The 22,308-nt window shown below is 44.3% G+C and overlaps 1 protein-coding gene and 1 long non-coding RNA gene across 8 annotated transcripts in view; one reads left to right on the top strand and one right to left on the bottom strand.

Annotated features, from left to right (window-relative positions):
• YBX3 (Y-box binding protein 3) overlaps positions 1-16,657 on the bottom strand; it is a 17,325-nt gene extending 668 nt beyond the window's left edge. Inside the window, exons 1-8 of one of the 2 annotated variants that reach the window (XM_039720809.1) lie at positions 16,378-16,657; positions 12,308-12,371; positions 10,567-10,600; positions 5,687-5,776; positions 4,928-5,050; positions 3,641-3,735; positions 1,410-1,581; positions 271-371 (exon numbers count right to left, since the gene is read on the bottom strand). In XM_039720809.1, the coding sequence (XP_039576743.1) occupies positions 306-371; positions 1,410-1,581; positions 3,641-3,735; positions 4,928-5,050; positions 5,687-5,776; positions 10,567-10,600; positions 12,308-12,371; positions 16,378-16,594 (861 nt within the window). In that variant the 5' untranslated portion in view covers positions 16,595-16,657 and the 3' untranslated portion in view covers positions 271-305. The remainder of the gene's footprint in view (positions 1-270; positions 372-1,409; positions 1,582-3,640; positions 3,736-4,927; positions 5,051-5,686; positions 5,777-10,566; positions 10,601-12,307; positions 12,372-16,377) is intronic. The other variant, XM_039720819.1, reaches the window with a different exon arrangement.
• On the top strand, positions 12,378-22,308 carry LOC120507769. 6 transcript variants are annotated; one of them, XR_005628844.1, is made up of 6 exons: positions 12,378-16,340; positions 17,090-17,191; positions 18,401-18,483; positions 18,918-19,003; positions 19,554-19,626; positions 20,845-22,308. It is a non-coding gene; the product is annotated as an uncharacterized LOC120507769 (long non-coding RNA). The 6 variants fall into 6 exon arrangements; XR_005628843.1 differs by lacking the exon at positions 12,378-16,340 and adding an exon at positions 18,577-18,678 and having other exon boundaries at positions 16,806-17,191; XR_005628849.1 differs by lacking the exon at positions 18,401-18,483.

Below are 22,308 nucleotides of genomic sequence, written 5' to 3'. Positions count from 1 at the left end.
AAAATGAAATAACTCATCAGTAGATACTATTACCATACAGACCAGAGAGCTTTCTGGAAAAAACAAAATCAATTATAAAGTAAAACTTACTTTGTGATAAATACAGAGGCAGAAGAAAGAAAGAAGAGAAAAGCAGTATCTTGGTTTGCCTCTACAGCACCCTCAGAACTTATCACAAATATCAAGCCATATGTAAGGGTATCTGGCCAGAATCCTAGAAGAATACACACTCTGCTTTTATTGCGAAACAGAACCGTCCATATTCCTTACCTGAGTGATGGTAAAGGTGCCTGGAGAGCCGGACATTACTCAGCGCCACTCTGCTCTGTCACTGGAGCAGAATTTTCAGCAGGTGTTTCAGTTGCCTTTGTCTGAGACACAACAAACTCTTATTATAGCAAAGGCTGACCTCCACACCCCTCCTCTCTTCAGCAGTACAGCCAGCATAATGCAGTTTTTAAAACAATCAAGAAAAATGCATCTCCAGAAGATATTAAATTTTAGTGTATTTCTTGCAATGGGGTATTACACAACAGATTCTGTCAAAGGAACACCTGAAGTAGACACCGAATGCAAAAATCTTCCTTCATTACACCAGAATCTCTGTTTGAAAACAGTTTCCTGAAATTATCTGGTTCAAACGGTTCAGAAAATGGATCTAGAGCTTTCAAATCTATCACACATGCTACATACAGAGTTAAGGTTTGTGGAAGCAAGATAACACAACTGTTTCCACGTCAACAATAGTTGTTACAGTCTGACCCCAATTAAGAACTATCTAGAAGCAATCCCTATCCCACTGCCAGTTCCTTTTAACATAAGGTGCTTATTCTCAAAGAGGGTCAGAAAAAGCAGGCAAGGAAATCAGCATGTCAGATTTGGTCATCAGACATATCCAGCACATGAATATATTTATTAAAAACTCACACAGGGCAGAAGGTTTTGGGCATTCACCCCATTAAAACCTCTGCTATATACAATCATAAAATCGCTTGGGTTGGAAGGAGACCTTGAAGATCACCTCATTCCAACCATTTGCCATGGGCAAGGACACCTTTCACTATCCCAGGCTGCTCGGAGCCCCATCCAACCTGGTCTTGAACTCTTCCAGGAATTGGGCAGCCACAGCTTACCTGGGCAACCTGTGCCAGGGCCTCAGCATCCTCACAGGGAGAAATTTTTTCCTTCATATCAAATCTAAACCTACTCTTTCAATTTTAATTCATTGCCTCTTGTCCTGTCACTCCAGGCCCTCGCAACTGTCTTGCCTCATCTTTCCTTTCAGGCCCTGCAAGGCCACAATGAGGCCACCCCAAAGCCTTCTCTTCCCCAGGCCGAACGATCCCAACTCCTCCAGCCTTCCCTCGCAGGAGAGCTGCTCATGCCTCTCAGCAGCTCGCTAGCCATACCTCTTTGCCCTCCTGTGCCAGAGCACTGGCTGGGCGTGGCCGGCGACGGTAGTTGTAGGGGCGCCGGTAGCCGCGGCGCAGCGGCTGCTGGCTCATGGCATTGGCCTCGTGATGGTTCTCCTTGTTTTCAGCCTCTCCAGTCACTGGGGCAGGGCGTGGGCGAGGGGGCCCTCTGAGAGGGGCAGGAAGAGGTGTTAAGAACAAAACCAAGAAATGTTAAACTACAGTAATTTTAGCCCAGCAAAATCTCCCAAAACCAAGTATCATCCTCAGCAGTTTTGAGTTCTAGCAAACCATCCCTTCAGGGTTTGGCTGGCATATGGTTGGAAAGGAAGGACAAGGAAAGTGGGTGTCTCTTCACTGCTGAAACTACATCACCATATTCTGCTGTCTATCCCGCAATGAAGATGCAGTTTGCCCCTTTGAATTGCTGGCTAGCAGAAGAAACAAGCCAATAAGTGGCCACACAGGCTGATTGTGCCGAGTTAGCTTTGGCATGGCTACATACCAGCCTAGTCCTATTTCTAATTAACAATGGAGTCCTTGCAATCCTCCTCACTTCTACCTGAAAACCATTCCTGGATCTTGGCTCTTTGCCTCATGTTGCCCCTCTTAACCAATTACAAAAAACACCTATCACAGGTGAGCTGGACCTGTTTAACACTAAGCTATCAAGTCCATGCTCTTGATGTATACAAGAGCATTTCACCTTATTTCTAGTATAAACAATGTTTATAAACTTTTCAAACACAGTGAAAATCCAGTTTCCATTAGCTAATTCACAGCTACCTAGCCCCAAAAACCAATTTAGCTTTTCCAAAGGAACCTAACAAAAGTGCCAGTGTCACTGGATTGAGTGCCTGCAAACAAAAGCAATACCTGTGAACTCAAACAGAAGCATTGTGCACTGATAGGCTGTGTCATTCCTTTCATATGAAAATTGCATCAGAAAATCACAAGTTTCCATTAGTCATGGACAAGTTACTCAGCCTGTGATTCAACCACATGACATGCAAAAGTCTCACTGAACTTGCTATGGTGCTATCTCTGATTGCCCAAAACTAGCGAAGACTTTCAGAAATTAAATTTGGATTAAATTAAGCTTGGATGCTAACAAGCAGCAAGCATCAGTAGTATCCCATTTACCACAGTCCCAGATAAAAGAGCCCAATTAAACATGAATATGCACAAAAAGAAAAGCCCAAACTAGAGGTGGAAGGCTTGTTGTTTTAGACCCAGATTCCAAAAGGATGGATCCATTATGCATGGAACAGGCAAGTCATTACAATTAAGAACAATCTTGTTATCCCTATCAAATTCAGCACGTTGCTGCTCTTGCACTGTTATTCACCTCTTACTTTTTGTTTTTGAACATGGAAAAATGGGGATTACATCATTTTCATAGTTCATCTCTAAATTCTGTATTGGAATTTAGAATATTGAAATAAGCTACTTGATAAACAAGGACAATATCATGAGGGGAAACTGAGTGAATGGCAGACAAACCAGCTCCTTGAGGACCTTTAAAGGCCATTTGTCCAATCCCTTTCAACAAGATCAGGTTGCTCAGAGCCCTCTCCAACCTGACCTTGTAAGAGGCATCTACCAACACTCTGGGCAATCTTTTCAGTAGAACATTGTTTCAGTGTTCTACCACATTCATAGTAAAAAACATCTTCCTTCCATTTATACTCAATCTCTCTTAGTTTAAAACCATTACCTCTCATACTAACACAACAGGCCCTGCTAATAAGTTAACCTCCATCTTTACTATAAGCCCCATTCATGTACTGGGCAGTCAGCTCCCTCAGCCTGCTGGCCATGCTGCTCCTGCTGCAGCCCAGGATATGGGCAGCTTTCTGGGCTGCAACTCCACATTTACTAGCTTACACACAAGTTTTCATCCACCAGTACGCCCAGCAGGGTCCCAGATAAAGTATTTGGGTTATTACTTATCCAGAAAAGTATGAGTGTTCAGCTGGGAAGACATGGACACTGCAGCTCACTTCAATATGCTGCTCAGTTGTGAGAAGTAATGAGATGCTAAGAATTCTTTGCCCTTTCTGGGCCATTATGATTCCGAACATATAAGCACATGAAAAAATTTCTCCAAGTAATTAAAATGCTTCTCACTGTGCCTACCATTTGCGTAAGCGTTCTTACTTGGAAGCCTCTACAGAACACAAAAGCATCTGAGTAACTGAGCAGAGGAACTGTACAGACCTACAGACCTGCGATAGCGGGGACGGTAGGTAGGATTCCTGTGCACTTGCTGAAGTTGTCCTCCTTCTGTGACCCCATCCTTGACTTCTCCCTCACCACCCTGCTACCAAAAGAAAACAAGTGTTATACTTGACAGGCAGTATATTAACCAAAACCCTGAATGCAAGCCCAAAGCAAATAGATCAGTACAGAAATTCCAGCATATTGGGTAAAAAGAAGCTGCAGATGCTCAAAAAGCTTAAATTTGGGCAAAGTTAAGATGAGGACTAAACAGGAGCCATCAGTGCTGCTCCTGCTCCTCACAGACTAAGAAGCTGTTCTTAGAACATTCTCTCTGATACATATTAACTGCATTTCAGTACATGAAATGCACTGTAAGGGATACACGTTATGGCAAGGCAGCTACTGATCAGGACAATTCTTTATTTGAAAAGCTAACAAAGACATCACACAAATTTGCCACTGACACTACAGTGTCACATTCTACACTAAGCCCCATTCCACAGGGACCCCCCCACAAAAACATCAGAAGTTTTAAGATAGATAAACTGCATTACCTCACATCAAACACTCTTTCTACACAGTCCTTTCAATCTTTCAGAGATGCAGTGGTTCTCTTTCCCCTTTAGTTGTTAATTGATAAAGCTGCATGTTGGTTTGGGCGATTTTTCTGGTTTGATTTTTGTTTGTGGTTTGTGTTTAAATGCCAGCCATCGGTAATGTCTGTTTTATAAAATGTTACATGAGTTAAGAGTTCCTCGTGTATTATTCTTCCCCTTAAAAGAAGGGATTTAACAAGATGTCTAGAAACAGAAGTGCATCTTCTGCATCTGATCCAGTAGGAAGATAAAACTGTAGCCTCCTAACAGCCCTTAGTAGTCTACCTTAAGTTTGACAGGTATCCTTCCCATTCTGCACAGCCATTTTAACCACCACATCCATACACAATTAAAAACCCTGCAATCATCTGTAATGTTCTCTCATGCATAAAATTGATCAGCATAACTAAATATCCAAAGGAACTAGGATAGACAGTAGGCACAGACAGTATCTGACAGCAGTTGAGATATAATTGAGAGACTCAGAACTCAAAAAATAACATTTCTCAGTTTACAACAGCTTTATAGTGCTTATCCACTTTGCAATACCAAACTGTTCTGGTTTTCTCAAGATGCTTGTACACCGTAACTTGAAAGTTTATTAGATGTATGTTGCATGATCAGAAGTGACTCAGACAATCAAGTGAGCCCCCAGTATTGTGTGTGGCAGTAGCAATGCAGCAAAAGTGAACTCACACTCCGAGGTGGGCCCCGGCGTCGGCCAAAGTAGCCCCGTCGATAGCGGCGCCGGTCTGCAGCGTAGCGGCTGCCTTCCACAGGGACTCCATCTGGACCAGTGACATTAGCTGCTTCTGCACCCTTTAAGGGCAAAAGAAAGGTAGCCACGGTGGTGTGAGAAAAGAACAACCAGCTACAGGGAGAATTTGAAACAGAAAAGAGCCTTTTTTGCGTAAGTTCCAAGCTACGGTGATTCCTTTCTCATACACAAGGCAAATGGAGGTTTGTTATTTCCAAACCCTTAACCAAGAGAATTATCATGAGTTAAGATACTGAAATCCTATCCAATGGCCTGAGTTTAGAGAAGGAAGCAAGAAGAACTGACAGACAAAAATAAACCTCAAAAAATATCCAGGAAAGTAAAAGCATAAGGAAGTTGAAAGTTCTTACAGTTAAGCTACCAGACTCCAAGACAAATTGTTCAGGGCAATATAGGCCTCAGTTAATAATTATGGGCAGGCGGTAGGCTTCACATGTTCTCTCAAGTAGCAACTGCAGATTCCAGAAGCACTAGGATGCAGTTTCCTAGTAGTTTTGATACATATCTAGAAATATGCCTTAATGACACCTTTCAAAAACAGATTTCCCCCAGAAAAGCTGTATGAATGCCACCAACTCAGTGGTTAACACATCAGACAGACACATCAAAGACACAGCTAAAGTTTTGTGATGTTTTATCTCTGTTGTACCGCACCCTGAGGCTCCATGATCTCTCACCTTCTCTCCCTCAACCACATCAAATTCTACAGTCTCTCCATCGCCAACGCTGCGCAGGTACTTCCGTGGATTGTTTTTCTTTATCGCCGTCTTGAAAGGAAGATGCATAAAAATATATTATTTTATTATACTTATCTTACACATTCTTAGCCCCACAGATGAGGGAAGGGCAGTATTTCTCTGCTACAATTCCAACTCTACACACTAGAGCAGTCACCACACTAAGGTATTTCAAATAGACAGATGCCTCTAATTTCACAGGCCCACCAATATATAAATATATATATATATAAATATAATATATAAATAAATAAAAATCAAGGTCTCCTCTTCTCTCACTATTTATGAGTTCATAAATCAGCTGCTGCCCCAGTACCTGCTCTGTCCAGCACACTGGATATGGAAATTATTGCAAATCTCTGCATGAACAAAGTTCATACTCAGTGCCTGATTTCCTCCAAGCTGTACCAAGGCAGCACTAGCAGCAAGTGCAATTCCTGCCTTCAGTCATTAGGAAGGCTGTAGACCATCTAAAGAGAACTCAAGACCCAGAGCATTTCTGTAGAAGCATTAACTATATGGTATCATGTCAAGTCATAGCAACTAGAAAAGAATTACTCTAACTCTGGTGTAACAAATTAACATTTTATCGAAGCATTGTAAATGAAACCCCAAATATTAGGTGAGTCTGTGATAACACAGAATAGTACCAGAATAGACAGATTGAATCTTAGCCATCCCCTGGACAGAAAAGTACTATAATAACAGCTATTAATAATAATACTATTATTATTACATAAAAATAACATGGGTTTGGATCAAAGCCAGTTGTACACCTCCTCAGACTCACAGGAAACACTCAAACCTCCTGGAGCAATTTTCAGTCTGTCAGCTACAAATACCTTGCTTGTACTCTGTGGAGTATTTCTAAGATTCCACAAAAGGCTTTTTATCAAGACAAGCCTATGGTCTGTTCATTAGGCAAGGCTTTGAAAACTGGAAGATGCCAGGGAGAAAAGACCAAGACATACATTGGACAAGCTAATCCAGTAGCTATTTTCTTACTGAAAGATTATTATCTTGCACTAGATTATTAAAGATCAATTCACATTTTGTTTCCTGATGTGGGAAACTTTAGTTAGCATGAAGGAGGGAGGTGCAGAGCCAGCAAAGAGAAACACACACGGAAACACAGGGCATAAATCCGGCTTAAGAAATCAGATGTAGGGCAGACACAGGACAGCCAGTTGTCCTATCTGTCTGCAGTTCAAGAAAAACTGCAGAATGACTATCAGTGGAGCCGTTACCTTTGCATAGCAACAATATTTAGTCAATAACAGCCCCAAAATATTTCCAGCTGAAGGAAAAATTTATTCAGTTTAAAGCTCATCTTGACCAGTCTAGGAAACCTACCTTCCTTGCCGCTCAATACAGTCTCCTTTGTGTTTCAGACCACAGAAATGTCCTTCTAGCCATACCTTTCCCTATATCCTGCAGCATCCCTGAACAGCCTAAGGAAGGATGCAATAGTGTACATACTATAATTGTCAAAGAAGAAACATTCCAAGAGTTTTGAGTTTTTTAATACAGAAACAGAATGAGCTGTTCAAGTCAATTCCTTTGGGAATTACTTTAGCAAGCAGACTCCACAATTATCTCAAACAACTTTGTTTGCTTTCTGCTGACCTTTTAGTGTAACTGTCCCATTTCTAAAAATCAGATCAAAATGTTTGCTTTTCCATAAATTTTATATACTAGTACTAAAACCCTTAATCTGCAGCAAAGTTAATGATTTAGTACTATTTGTACTGAAACAACTGACTAAAACTTTTAATACTTTTGCTTTGCATGTGACAGAGATGTCAAGAAGCTGTATTTCAAACTCCTTCCCCTTTAGTGCAGAAGAAGAAAGGACTAAGAAATTTCTTTTCAGCAGAGTGTACACATAAGATAGATAAAGCTCCTCAAGTATTCTTCCAAAAGCATAATGAAAGACAAAAGCAACAGTATTCCACATGTTCTGTTCCCAGCTTTACGGGCAGAAACTTCAGGAATCCAGATCTGCAACTGCCAACAGAAGGTGAGAGGCTGCAGTAAGCTGGAGCTTGTTTTATAAAGGCAATCAGGACAGCTTCGAATAAATCCTAGAAATCCAAGCAGAAACCCTAAAGATTTACTACTTCAGCTGCAGATAAACATCACTGAAATAAGCCTCTAATAAGCCTAAGCTCTAAGCTTGATGAAAAGACTTTTACTCTGTGTATCCAGAGGGAAGAGAGCACTATGGTCCCTGTTACTGTTTAGCAGCATCCTGCAGGCTCCAGTTTCTGATTCAGAAGACAGATGTTTCATATTAATGGACAACACTCAACAACAAAGCCTTTCCTTTCCCAGGGGGAACCCTGATGAACAGGCAACCAGAAAAGCCTCCAGAGCTAGTTCAGGTTCCTGTTTGAAAGAGTTCTTTCCATACGCTTATACCACTACATCATCAGCACATCCAGCATTGTGTCCCAGTAACAGCCAAAATTTGTTACACTGATTCCTGGTGCAGGTACTTCAGGCTGTGCATGATCAACACAACCCAGTGAAGTGAAGAGAAAGGGATTAACTCCTCCTCACAGCTCGTTGATTTAAACTCTACCTAATTATATGTAACTGCTCTGCCTGCTGACACTTTTCCTGTTGTTAAATTGTGAGACACACTGCAGCCACGAGGTAGATGGACACCTTCTGCTCACAGCACCTGTAGCTGACTGACACAGTGCCCTGGACAGCACCTTGCACCAACCAACCAGACAGGGATGCAAAGTGAAGAACTGCCCTTCCCAAAAACACTGCCTGGGGCCCCTGCAAGACAAAGGGTTAACTCAAAGCAAGCCATGCATGCCCTAAAAAGAAAAACATTTTAATCCGCACTAGTTATAAATAGCAACCAGTAGCCAGCCACCAAGCACTAACCCTCAGTCCAGTCATGAGATCGGGCCCATTCCCTCCCCATGCAGATGCATGCAGGGGAGGCAGGGAGAAGCTGTATCTATTCAACTAGGTCAGCCTTATTCTGAAAGGATTAGGGTTGTAATCCAGCCCCTCCCAGGCACGAGGGAGGGGCAGAGCAGGCACTATCAGTGCAGAGGGAGCTTGAAGCAGGATGTTTGCTCACAGCAAGGATTTGCCATCCTCCTCAGAGAGCCTCATCAGGAGCTCTGGCCAGAATGTCTCAGGCTCTGGGACTGAGCACATCCATGTACAGGATGAGGAACGCCCTCTACTCTGCCATGCTCAGCCTACCAACAGGGTTAATCTAATGCAGGTCTGCACATGATGTGGTATTTCTGAAACAAAGTTTTGCTCACCAAAAGGACTTCAGCCACAGGAGATGGGAAGTGCCCACCCCTCTCCAAACACACCCACCAGTTTACACTTAGGGGAATAATCTCTTCTACAGGTGAAGGAGACAAAACAGCACAGATAACACAACCTTTCTGTTTGGGTCTCAGCTGGCAGCCCTCCCAAGCAGAATAACATTGATCCATGTTATCTGTCATCAGCATAGCAGCCATCTTCCAGGATATTGTCTCACAAGTACCAAGGAAACCTCATTTGTCTTTAAGGCAGCGCAGCCTATCCAGTACGTAGTTCTCTTCCAGAATTGTTCCCACCCTCCTCTGGACACAATCCCACCAGACCACAGATGTGTCAGCATGCCCACAGCACAGGCTGCTAAGGAAGGAAAATGACCATCAAAAATCAGTACATGCATTGACAGCTCTTGCTCTCAAGCCCACCAGCTGAACCAAGAATATGTACTGTGCACACTTCCCAACATAATTTTCTCATAACAGGCACTAGATTTATCCCCTTCCAGCTCCAGCCAGGTTCAGATAATGGATGTACACCCTATAACCCAGAGAACAGTTACCACTGTTACCACGGTTACCACTATTTAGTCATCAAGACACAAGAACTAAACTAACTCTCAGTGTTGACTCATCAGCTAAGGATATACACACATTCTCATTCTCAGTAACCAGCTCTGGGAACAAACTTTCTGGTTACATTTGATAGAAATACTGTCACACCACAGAGAAAGCTCATGCTTTCAAAGATCGCATGAGCCTGCAGACATTTTAATATGGGACAAACTCTAGGGGCAAGATTGCACTTTCTGGTGAATTATGCAAAACCAGATCTAAGCCAACTAATCATTTGACATCAGCATGGCAAGACAGAGGATGCTGTCTCCATTCTTTGCCTGCAACCTGAGAGTCACAGTATAAACTTAGAACAGCCTCCTGACAGCTCAAGGAAAGTTAACCAATAACAAGCTGCTGGGCAAGCTCTCTCTGCTTGGGCATACTTGGCACACAGCCTTCCTCTTCTTCTGCCTAAGAGCAGCTGCTTTGTGCAGAAACAGCTGATGGCAACCCAGGCTGGTCAAGAGCCAGACTAGATCACTTTCTCTCAAATACCAGGGAGGGCAGACAGAAGAGACCTGCAAGTGAAGAGGGTAGGAAGAAACAAAAGGCACAAGGAACATGAGGAAACAGGGCAAGGACAGACAGCTGCAGCTAGGTATTCACAGAGGAGCCATCTCACCAAGGGGAGACAACCAAACAAAATCCACACCAAAAAATACCTTTAGTGTTCAAATTAGAGCAGACAAAAAGGGTTAAGAAGGGTTAAAATACCTAGCCCTTCATAGAGAAGGAAAACAACCTAACATTTCTCCCTGAAAATTTCAACACATACATCCACTCAAGTTATCTGCAGAAAATATTCTAAGGAGAAGCCAGGACAAGGTTGTGTAGCTGTTCCAGGAAGCTGCATTAGAAACCAACCACAGCACACATGTCTAAGCACAACTCCTGCTGTCTTACCTGATGAACAAATACATCTTCTTTGGTATCATTTCTGTGAAAAGAAAGTGAGAAGTCATAAGAGTTTAGACTAAAGAGACTTTAATAGAAACTCCTGACTTCTTAAGTGAAACCCTCCTTCTCCCAGCCTGTAGCACATGCCCTGAATTCCATACATTCTGTCTAAGCCTATGCTACCAAAACCCTGCTCTGAACTTCTATGGTCATTTGCTTGAGAACAGAAAGGGATCCCGGCCTTCAAAAGTATGAGAGGACGGGGGAGATTCTCTGTAATCTTCTGGCAAATATGCAGTGTTTTCTTTTTACGCAGGGCAGAGTTGATGACTGGACTGCTTGTTTTTCACTACTCTAACTCCACAAAAACACTTCCGGAGGGACTGCAACCTGAGCTGTTACCCCAGAGGTCAAACAACTATCAACAGGACTGGCCACAGCTGTTAACAGAGATCTCCTTTCAGTAAAATTCAAAGCAAAGAGGCACAAGAGCTGTTAGGAAAGTCCACAGGAGGAGGACCCAGACATGAATGTGATGTTTTCTGGATTAAGCCAGACACTTCAGACTTCCACACAGAAAACACAGAGATAAGTCTGAGACCTTGAATCTGTGTTCCCATACAATAAAAAAGAGCCTAAGCCCTGCTATCAATTCCTTCTCAGCAAACGGAACAGGTGGGTCAAAGAGTTTGTGAAAATAAAGCATAATCCCAAATTTGTTGTCCTGGATTGAAGCAATAGTAAACTTCATGTTAGGAAGAAAGCTAACAAGTTATTACACCACAACCAGGTGAAGGCTCTTACATCAACTGCTATTACAGATTTTAAGAGGACTTCCTAATTAAAACTCTTCTTCAAAGCTTATGCAACACTGGATAATAACCTCCAGAGACTGAGATTAATACCACAACTGGCTTCAGATCCATGAACGTGAGGTCTTCTACCCTTTTCTATGCTGTCCAACTCACCCAAATATGCCTGATGTGTAAAAGCTCAAGGACTTGCAGAGTGAAATAACTTGCCAGGTATGTTTTTTTGTAGACAAATGTTCAGCATGCACCAGTTTCATTCCTCAAAAAAGCACACAACATTTAAGCCTCTCAACCACAAAGACATTTCAACCTTAAAAGCCAGAGTTTCCTCCAGTAAATTGGAAGCGTGGGTCTTCTACACCTAAGGTTACAGATGACCAATCTTGCCTACAACTGTTTGGATTCTAATTGCTATTCAGAGATTTGTTTCTGCCCAGAGAAGAGGGAAAAAAACCAAAAGATACAAAGAGAAAATTTCTATGAAACCCAGGCCTCGCATATTTTCAGTGAGATACTATCAGAGAATCCCAATAAGCATCCACAGGAGGTATTCTGACCAAGCAGCTAACACTTGAAGTTTACCCAAAAGTATTTCCCCTCATCCTCCTACCTTTCTCAGGCCTTTGAAAAAAGCCAGGCAGTCACTAAAGAACATGCAGCTCATTAAGAGTGTAGTTAGTAGAAGTCAACATGTGAAACAGGTAACAGACCAAATTTGTAGAGTTTGACTCTGTTTTCTCCCCATACACATAACCTTTGATTAGGGGCTGAGGTGCTTCAGAAACTTTGCTGAGTGCCTGGCCTAAGCTGACTAGCAACTGCATGAACTTGTAGTCAGGTCCTGAGGTCTCTGTTGCAATCAGTAACACATGGCCTATCTTGTGAACTACGAGTCTTAGTACAGCACAAATACAACTATCAGAATTTAAACATACCTGTTGATAAAACCATATCCATTTCTGACATTGAACCACTTGACTGTGCCAAGAACTTTGGTGGCTGGAAAGAAAATTAAAGAAGTTAATCTAAAATATAAGAAAGTACAATAATGTTACATAAATACTTCTATAATAGCATATGAAGTTGCAACCAGACTCATTCCAAAGCCGTAAAAAGATACAGTGCTTTAACACACTATTCTTCAGTCACTGGTTTACCATACAGCACAAAACCTACCTCTAATACCAGAATAGACCATCCATCCCTTTTTTTAATTTCCTATCCCAGAAATGGGCAGCAAAGCTGAAAATCCCACTGCAGTTCACCAGTTCTCTTCAGGTTAGTAGCTAGATATGGAAACATAGCTGAAGGAAGCTATGTTTTACAATTCCCCTTTTACTTAGTTACCCTTCTTTCTTCCTTGGAAACCAGAACTGCCCAAAGAAGTACTGTGCAACCCTCTCAAGCGGAAAGGCAGCACATCCTTATTCTGGAAAAGCTCCTTCTTGCATTGTCAGCATCACACTAACCAAGTAAGACCCTACTTTTTTTTTTTTTTAAGTACTTCTACTGCTAAGATGACGTGTAATTGCGATGCCTTAAGTTTTAGCTTTCACAGTTTTCAGATTCTGTACTGTCTCATTAACTCTAAACTTCATATAAAGTGTTAGCAAGTCCTCTTCACAGTTGAATTAGACAAAACAATCCTTTTCCAGCCTGAGAACCAAGGACACTGTTACAGCTTCCGGCCCAAAAAGCACAAACAACAGCAAATTGAGGAGAGCAATGTGGGAGGATGTGACTTCATAACCTGAAGCTTTAATTGGACAATTAGTCCCAATATGCAAATAGACCAAAACTTATTAAAGTGTGAAAACTCGTGACTGTTCATACATCTTGAGTAGAGCCACAGCCAGGCTCTTGTACTGTCCAAAGTGTATCCTTCGAAGGCCTTTTAATAAATACCTACTTTATCCTTTAACACTGTTTAGCCTCTGCTCCAGGTTAGCCTCTCTAGGCATCAGTTGTTTAGCTACAAGTGACCAACTTCACTTTCCATGACTTTCAGTATCAAGGCAAGCTCCTGTCTCAACAGGAAACCAGCATCTACTTAGAAGCCATACGGCATTGTCTTACAGGACCGGGCAAAACCTGTTTCTCCAACTTGTAGGAATGTGTAGGAGGAACTCGACAGTGATGGAGGCAGTTCAACCTCTCCTTACCTCACAGCAACTGGATGGACACCACCAACTTGTACTTTTCAAACCCCTAGTTAAAGGAGAGTTCTAGCCTCTATAACTTAAGAGCTGTTACTTGTTAACACAGCTTGATTATAACTACTTAAGCAACCCGTGTACTTACTTGAAAAGGGTCTAGTCACCTACAGACAGCTGCTTGCTAAAAACCTCACATACATGTTTTGGGAGTGGCAGGAACTGAAGAGGAAATATAAAGGAAAACAGACTAGAGAATCTCCAGTTTAGAAGTCCACATCACTCTGCTAGAGGCAAGAACACACTGTAAATTGTTACCTCCATCTACTCTACACCTCTATTCTTTTCTAAATATTCACAAGGAGATGACGGAGCCAGCCAGACCTTTGGGCTCATGGAGTCTTGCTATTCTCACACACCCCTAAAGTAAGAACATCGTCTGACAAGTGTAGTGCATTGTAGCACTGCTGCTGTTATTACTGTCAATAACAGGCCTTTCCCATTGCCCTTTTAGAAGTGAAGTTTTTGGTCTTCTTTAATACACTTTTTAGTAAAAAATGTTCTTATTCAGAAGCAGTGAAGTCTTAACATGACTGAGATATTACCTAGAAAAAAGGACTCTGCCTAGTAGAACATGCATTCCCAAGAATTCTTGTTTACTGAAACAGAAAAAGCATACCTTCAGTGCCAAACACTGGTTCAGTAAACAGTGTTCAGCACCAGTATTTATAGCTGTGCTTTTAGGTTTAGTTTCATCGGGACATCACCACATATAGACACTTCCTGCTACCACAATGGCATTGGCTACAAGAGCTCTCTACACTCACACAAGTCAACAGGAGGGGATGGGGGAACACAGAAATAACACCAATGGTACCTGTAGGTTTCAGCCTGCTTTGAGAAACAATGCCAGTACCACTGCTTCCCTCAACATCATCCCTTCTTTCCCCTGCAAAATAGCTTTGGAATCTGTTAGCCTACTTGAACAAGATGCGGAAGAAGCCCAAGAAACATGACAAAAACCCTCAGAGGGGTCAAGAGGCTAGGGAAGGAGAGGCAGTCAAAACTCACTCTCTGGCCAGCTGGCTGCAGCTAAGTGGAGAAGTATGCACACAGTTTAAAAACAACATTGTTCCATGGAGGTGACTCCAATATATTCCCCCTAAAACAGCATGCTAGCAAAATATTATTCCCTGCAGACATTTACAGTCTCCCTAAGTATCACTGTGGGCCAAAAGAACCTCAGGCAAAAGCATGACACTGAACATACATGGCACAGTCACTGGTAAGCCTGAGCATGGAGGTCTGGCAAGGAGGAGGACAAGCCCAGAGGAAAACATAGTAACCAACTAAACTGATGAGTCACAGAAGGCAGTTGATGTGCTGACGTACTTCCCACCAGCAAATGGAAGCCCACATATTTCTACAAGATGCTGTCCTCTGACACTATCAGAGGAAGCAATTGCCAGCCACTCCTACCCACAACAAAATAGGTTTTTAACAAGGAGAGCCAAAGCTTCCTATGACCAGGCGAAAAGAGAAAGCTGAGTAACCTTTACCCATATGCTCAGAAGTCAGACATTTGGATGCCTCAAGCAAGCATAAGATTTTGCTTCTAACAGAGTCTTTGTAAAAGAAGGCTTAAGGGAACCTAACTACAGAGGCGACCATTAATAGGGACATTTAAGGTGGACTTTAAGTCCATTTTCAACTAGTATTTACAGTGATCCCTTTCCTCACCATTCCTAATAAAAAGCTTGCCTAGCAATAAGGCCATTTTGCAAAACCATCACCACGGTGGTTTTCATTTTCCTGCTAGTTCAGGAAAGGTACTTCTACCTTCACTTCCCCCCACCCCTTCTCTCCAAGCAATAGGAATAGGCAAACAAGCTAAAAGCATTACCAGGAATGAAACAAGCCACATTAAGGCAAGAAGCAGCCAGATATACCAGCAGATATGAATGTGTTGATTCCTGTGTACTAATTACTGACAAATGAGGCAATGGGGAAAAAAAAAAAAGAATTGCATAAGCTGTGCCTCCGATCTCAGCTCTACTGCAATTCTTCCTAACTCCACTCCAGAGAAATCCTTTACCTGGCTTCTCTTTCTTGCAGCAAGACCTCAGTTCTCCCCTTCAGAAGAGAAGGTCCTATGTATCCTTAAGGAAATTTGGGACTCTACACTGTAAGTCAGCTTCAACTTTGCCTTTACCAAACCCTCAAAAGTTACACAGTTAGAAACAGTACACCCCTATCGGCAGCAGCCTGCAGATTGAAGTCCTGTCCTTTTCAACAGGTTGATCCTATTTAATCGCAATGAAAACGAGTCACACTTGCTACCCATCGGGCTTGAGCAGAGATGGCAACATGACATTTCGTTTGCCTTCTTACTAACAGTAAAGTAGAAGCCGAACCCCGCCCCTCCAAAAAAAACCTCAAAACAAACAAATCCTACTAAACCTGGAAGCATTACCAAAGCAAGATACTTAATAGATAGAAAAGTTGTGCCAGGACCTTAACATTAAGGAGAGGCACACATGGTGTCCAGCAGCCCATTCCGGGGGAGACGCCGCCGGCACGTGCTGGGAAGGGGCTGAGCCCAGCTGTGCCCCACTCGCTGGCCCGCACACTCCGGGCCGATAAGGCACACACGGGCTCCCGCCCAGCTCCGAGCGCGTCACGGCCGGCGCCGCGCGGCTCCCCCGGCCCGCGGGGAGGAGGAGGCGGCCCGGCCTGACTCACCGCGGAGGAGGGGCGAGCGCGCCAGCCCGGGCTGCGGGCGGCGGCCGCCAGCGGACCCCCGGCGCCGCCGCAGGTACGCCGCCAAGTTACGAGCAGGGCCCGGTACTCACCCAGCACCTTCTTCGCCGACTCGGCCGCCGCGGTTGTGGCTGCGGCGGCGGCGCCGGGGGCAGCCTCAACAACAGCCGCACCCGACGCGGCGGCGCTGGCGGGGCTCTTGGGAGCGGCGTCCGGGACGGCAGGCGCGGGCGGCGCGGCAGCTGCGGCCGGGACGGGCGGCGCGGCGGGCGCGGGGCTGGCGGTACCGGTCTCCGGCGCCTCGCTCATAGTGCCGGGCAGAGCTGTTGGGTGCTCGGCCACGCTCGGTCTTACTGCCCCCAAAATGGCCCCGCCGAAGTTTTAACACAGTCAGCGGGGGGCCGGCGCGGCACGCGCGCCGCCTCATTAGCATTTAAAGGGGCCGCGCCGGCAGGCAGCGGGTGGTGCTGGGTGTGCGTGCCGTGGCGGCGCGGCAATCTACAACTTCTTCGTGATGGGAAGCGGAGGGACAGGCCCTAATCTCCTCTCTCTGGTGACCAGGGACAGGATCCAGGGAACGGCTGGAGCTGCGTCAGGGGAAGTTTAGGTTGGATATCACGGAAAGGTTCTTCCCCAGAGGGTGCTGGGGCACTGTACAGGCTCCCCAGAGAATGGTCACGGCCCCAAGGCTGCTAGAGCTCTAGGAGCGTTTGGACAGCGCTCTCAGGGATGCACAGGGTGGGATTATTGGGAACGGTCTCGCGCAGAGCCGGGAACTGGATGATCCTTGTGGGTCTCTTCCAGCGCAGGGCGTATTCCCTGATTCGGGGACATAGCATTGCACGGCATGGGTGGGCGCTCTCCGGCCGCTTGTCCGTGCCTGTCCGTGGCCACACGTGCACATAGGTGAGTGTGTCCGTGTGTCTGTGTGCACGGTCCCTGAGGCCGTCCCGCTCGGAGCGCTGCGCGGGCGCGGCGCTGGAGGGAGATTGCGCGGGGGCGCGCAGGCGGGCGGGTCCGCCTGAGGGGGGCTTGGGGTGCGGGTGTTCCGTGCGAGCTAGGAGCGTGCTGCTGAGGGGCTGCGGGGTGTCTGCATTGCCGCGGTCACTCCTATTTCTTCCCACTTTTCTCCCGTCGGCACTTTCATTCCTGCGGCTGTCCTCTAGTTCCCACCCTCCTAGGGCATTTAGTTTTCACCCCTGCTGTCCCGCTCCTGCCTCATTTCGCTGCCACTGCCTATATCTGTCTCTCGGCTTCCTGCCTGTGTCTTCTTCCTTTTCCCCGTCCTTCTCCCAGTTTTTTTACAGCCTCCACGAGTGTAGCTTTGGTGCTGTTTCTACTCACTTTTGCAGTTTTGCACTCACCAGCACCCCATCTTTATTCCACATTCTCCCCATATCACTTTCTGCTTATATCCATCGTTTTCACCCAGGTGGATGCATGAACTGGAGCATCAGGGACATGGCCTTCTCCACATCCTCCACAGGCAAGGAAATAAAGTGTTTCTATACACAAAGTTTTTCCTTACTTCTCTGTCCTGTTTGTTTTTTCCTTTATCTGCCCTCCTGATCTCCACTTCTCAACGATGCTTTGACGGTTCTTGCAGCTGAAGAGGTCTTTGGAGAGCTTCCTTTGCTGAACATGGCTGAGACAGCAAAGCCAGCTGCGATTACAGTTCTCACTGAATCCCTGTGTACACATAAGAGACAAAAAATATTTTTTTATCCCATAGCTTTTAATCCTCAATGTTGTGTTCATTATATGACTTTAAGAATATGTTACTCTGTTTCCTTTTTCACTTTTCAGGATAGATGAAAATTTCTAAAAAGGTGCTCATTGGAATAAATTTCAAGAGGATAGTTTAATTATGTTATGGAAAATGTATAATCAAGGCACAATGTGTATTGATACATCAAATTTTCAGTGAAGTTGTTAGTTGATTTTTTTCTTCCTCAAGTTAATTTTAGAGTTTACTGAAAAATCCATTCAACAAAAAAACTACAGTATACAAGCTGTGAAATATACTGTGACAGAAAATTTGCAATTTTTTCCCATGGGTTTTTTATTTTAATATGAAAAAAACCCTATAGAGTAACTTTATTTTTCCTTTTCTAGCTGCCAATTTATAATACATTTCCTCTGCTTCAGTATTCAAAGTCGTTTGAATTACATTGGAAGAAATCAATCCACCAACTTAGGTAACAAAAACTTTTGCATGGACTAAGTAATTTCTGCCTGTCTACATTTTCTGAATATTTCCAATCAACTTGTTGTAAATGACTATTTTATAGAACTTAGAGCAATACAGAACCTCAGACTGGTTGAGATTGGCTTGTCCTTCATGTGTCTGAAAATCCAGGATTAGTTGCTCCATACCTTTCCTATGGATCTAGGTGAGGCTGACTTCCTTCCTAAGTAAACTGGAAGCTCAGACCCCTTAAGTGTAGGGATAATTACATATTTCTTAATTGATGATCACAAATTTCTCCTCTCATAGGATGCTGCCTTTTTTCCAGCAAATGAGCTGGTTTGCAATAGTCCCTTTGATCCTCCTCACTTGATGTGCAATTATTCAACATATCATGTAGCCCTCAGACTGGATGCAGAATTATTCATTCCCTTCTTTCTCCAGGATCCTGTGAGGATTAAACCAACCCCAGTGAATTTGGAGTGCTGAGAACTGACAAAAGCATCCCATAAGATTTCTGGATCCCATAGGTATAGTTTATTTGGTGATTTATGGATATGAATAACTTTTTCAATTCATAAGGTGTCTTTTCATGGGCCTCAGGCTCTGCTGAGAAATCTGAGGGGAAAAACAGGATTAGGAAGGTTTTACATGGCAGGGGATATGCAAAGTGCCTGCAGGTCTGGAGCAGGACACACTGATCCCATAAGGTAGTGCAAAGACAGATTGAACTACCAGATTTTGCAATTACAAAATGTGGTGTTTATCAAAACATAAATATTTTGCAGATACAAATCAATTTCTGTAATTGCATTTCTTGGGGAAAAACAAACAAAAAATCCTTTTCAATAAAGAAGTACGGTTCTGTTTCAACAATTGTAAAAACTAACATTTTAACACAGCATTTCAGAATAATTTCATGTGCGGATTTTTTTTTCAAATAATGTACAAATATTTGTAGATATAATATATATAATATATATATAATATACTAATACAAAAACTAATGCTGAATTCTTTTTCTTTTCCTTTACAGCAAACAGTATAGTGTGTAATATATATTACATTTTATATTGTCAGGAGCTGCTTCTCAAAGAACATCTTTAATATGGAAATGGAGGCAGTTTTACAAAATCGACTGAGTTGTTTAAAGGTTGGTTGTTGAAGACTTTCATTAAGGGGGAAAAACCCAAACCTAACACTAACTTTAATGGGAAGTATTGTGAATTCTTTAATCTAAAATGAATCAAAGTGGTTTCTAGATTAAGTATCTGCAGGGTCCAGCAGTCAAATGCAAAATGCTGCTTCACCAAGCAGAATGCTTCAGAGTAAGACATAAGGGGTGGGTAAAGGATAAAAAATATTTCCCATTAAAGCCATGGGAGGTGATGTGGGACAAGGTAACAAAGTTACTGGCAGAGAAACTGACGGTTACTGTCACTGTTCCTTGATTTCCGTGGTGTTCTGCAAGCACCTTCCAGCCCTTTCTGAGAAACACCAAGGTGAGCCTGGGGAAAAAACCACCAGTGGACAATTTATTAGAGAAATCTGTGAACTGAGATCACACTAGTCAAGAATTTTAAGCTAAATAAATTAACAAAATACTTCAAAACTTTTCAAAGGATCCATTTGGATATGTTATGTGGGTGTATGGTGGTCTACATACATCTGCTCCATTGTGGGAAATGAAGAAAAATTCATCCAAAAATAACCCAGAGTTTGGCATTGATCTGGGAATTGTTGGATTGAATTCACTCTACGACACAGAGGATGTGTTTCAGACTTGAGGTACCCAAGAATTACTGTTCATAAACAAATTTGGGTCCTTCCAGATGGAAGGATTTAAAGGACTGCCACAAGGACTTGTGTGTTGCAAAACAGGAAAAACTTCTGAGCGAATTAATGCTGAGTACCTGGCTGGCTGCAATATATGAAAAAGCTGATTCCAGGCTAGAGATGAAAGACATGAAACTGGGAAAAAAGGTGATGATGATCCTGTTCCCTGCCTGCTGCTTTGTGTCCCTGCTCCTGCCAATGCTCCCGGTGTCATCTGAGGGGTTAAGGTGACATAAGACAAGTGCACAGGAGGTGGTGTTGCTCTAGCAGAGTGTAAGGCGTAGCTGGAAGGACCTGATGAAGACAATTAGCTCTCCAGAGCCCTGAAATGCATGATCAGAGTCACACTGGCTTGCTCCCGGACCTTTGTTTATTTACCATTTTAAAGAGACTGGATGCCAGCCAGCTGCTGGCTCTGTGAGGGGGCAAAGGAACGGGATGAGTGTGTTGGCAAAGGGCTTTGCAAGTGGTGATTTAGAGGATAGTCACAAACAAGTGTAGTAGCTAAATTTCACCTCAGAAATCTCTTCCCCAGCCGCTCACGCTGACCACAACCCACATCTTTACCAACGACTCGAATAGCACAGAGACCTCACACAGAGCTGCACTGAACGTGTGTGTGCCTGCACTGCAGAACAAAAAGGGAGACTGGCAGAGCCCCCGTCACCTCCCTGCTTGGTCAGGACAGACAAGGGCGAGCTCCGAGCACCACCAGAGATCTGCGGGGACCCTTGGTCTGAGCTGGGCAACTGCAGATCAGAGCCCAGGCAGAAGCTTGGCGTGAGCAGCTCAGCTCAGAACCGCACACGCTGCCTTCGCCCCTCCAACACCTCTCTTGAAAATGGCCTTTCCCTTGAATTTAATGGTTCTTTCTGAAGCTATTGCCGGGCTGTGCAATCCTTTCCACAGCGACGATCTGTGCGTCACTACGGGAGGCACGATGGCGGGCAGGGGCGGGGCCAGGACGGACACCGCGGCCGGGTCGGCATCGCAGAGGGGTCGGCGTCAGGCAGCCGAGTAGACACCTTTGTAAGGAGCGAGGGCCTTACTGGTACCATACCAAAGATGGCGGCCCAGCAGAAAGCTGCTTCTGCCAGCACCTAAGATGGTGACGAAGTGAGGCGGTGACGTGATGCCACACCAAAAATGGCGTCTCACCCGGGAGTTACTTCCGCCAGTACAAAAGATAGCAAAAAAAAAAAGTTGATCACGTGACGGCACACTAAAGATGGTGTCTCATCCGACAGTGACCTGCCAGTAGCCAATGTGCCGGCAGTCACGTGATGACACACCGAAGGTGGAGGGTCGGCACTGGGTTTATTTGACCTTCCAAAGATGGCGGTATCTTGCTCATGAGCCTTGGGTAGGGGAAGAAGTCGCATCCTGGAAGGAGCCCGCTCTTCTCAAAGACGTCTGTTCGATTGCCTGAACCCGACTCCAACGCCGATTCCGCGCTTCCTGCTTTTCACGGCGTTTCCCGGTGTGGGGACATGGGCTGTGGGGCCAGCGGCGCCGGGAGTAGGCAGCAGGATGCAGCTCCTCTTTCGCAGGAGGTGCGAGGTGGCAGCCGGAGCTGGAGACAAGGTTTGCCAGGCAGGGCCAGCAGGGAGAATTCCCACTGCCAGTAGCTCCCTGGCAGTGCTGGGTGGATTCGGGCTAGGGAGGTGGGAGGTGTGGGGAGTGCTCATGTCCCCGGGAGCTGCTGAAATGGCAGCTGGCAGCAGCCTCGTGTGTCTGTGTGGAGCCAGCCATAGCGCTGGCAGCCGGGTGAGAGCTGGGAAGTGAACATCAGCAGTCTGGAAACAAGGCAGAGAAATGGGTTAACATGGCACGGACTTCTCCCAAGCATCTTGTGAAAAACGCCAATCACTTGTTTTAAAATTTTTAAAGTTTAATAATAATAAAATGTTTATAAAAATTGTAATGAAAATTAGAGCAATAAGAATTTGGACAATCAGAGTTAGGACAATAAAGGACAATAAAAAAGCAAAGGATTACA

Source organism: Passer montanus, unplaced genomic scaffold (genome assembly GCF_014805655.1).
Source record: "Passer montanus isolate IOZ18808 unplaced genomic scaffold, ASM1480565v1 scaffold106, whole genome shotgun sequence".
Classification (NCBI taxonomy): domain Eukaryota; kingdom Metazoa; phylum Chordata; class Aves; order Passeriformes; family Passeridae; genus Passer; species Passer montanus.
The sequence above is the reverse complement of the archived record's forward strand: the minus strand, read 5'-3'. Positions and strand labels throughout refer to the sequence as shown.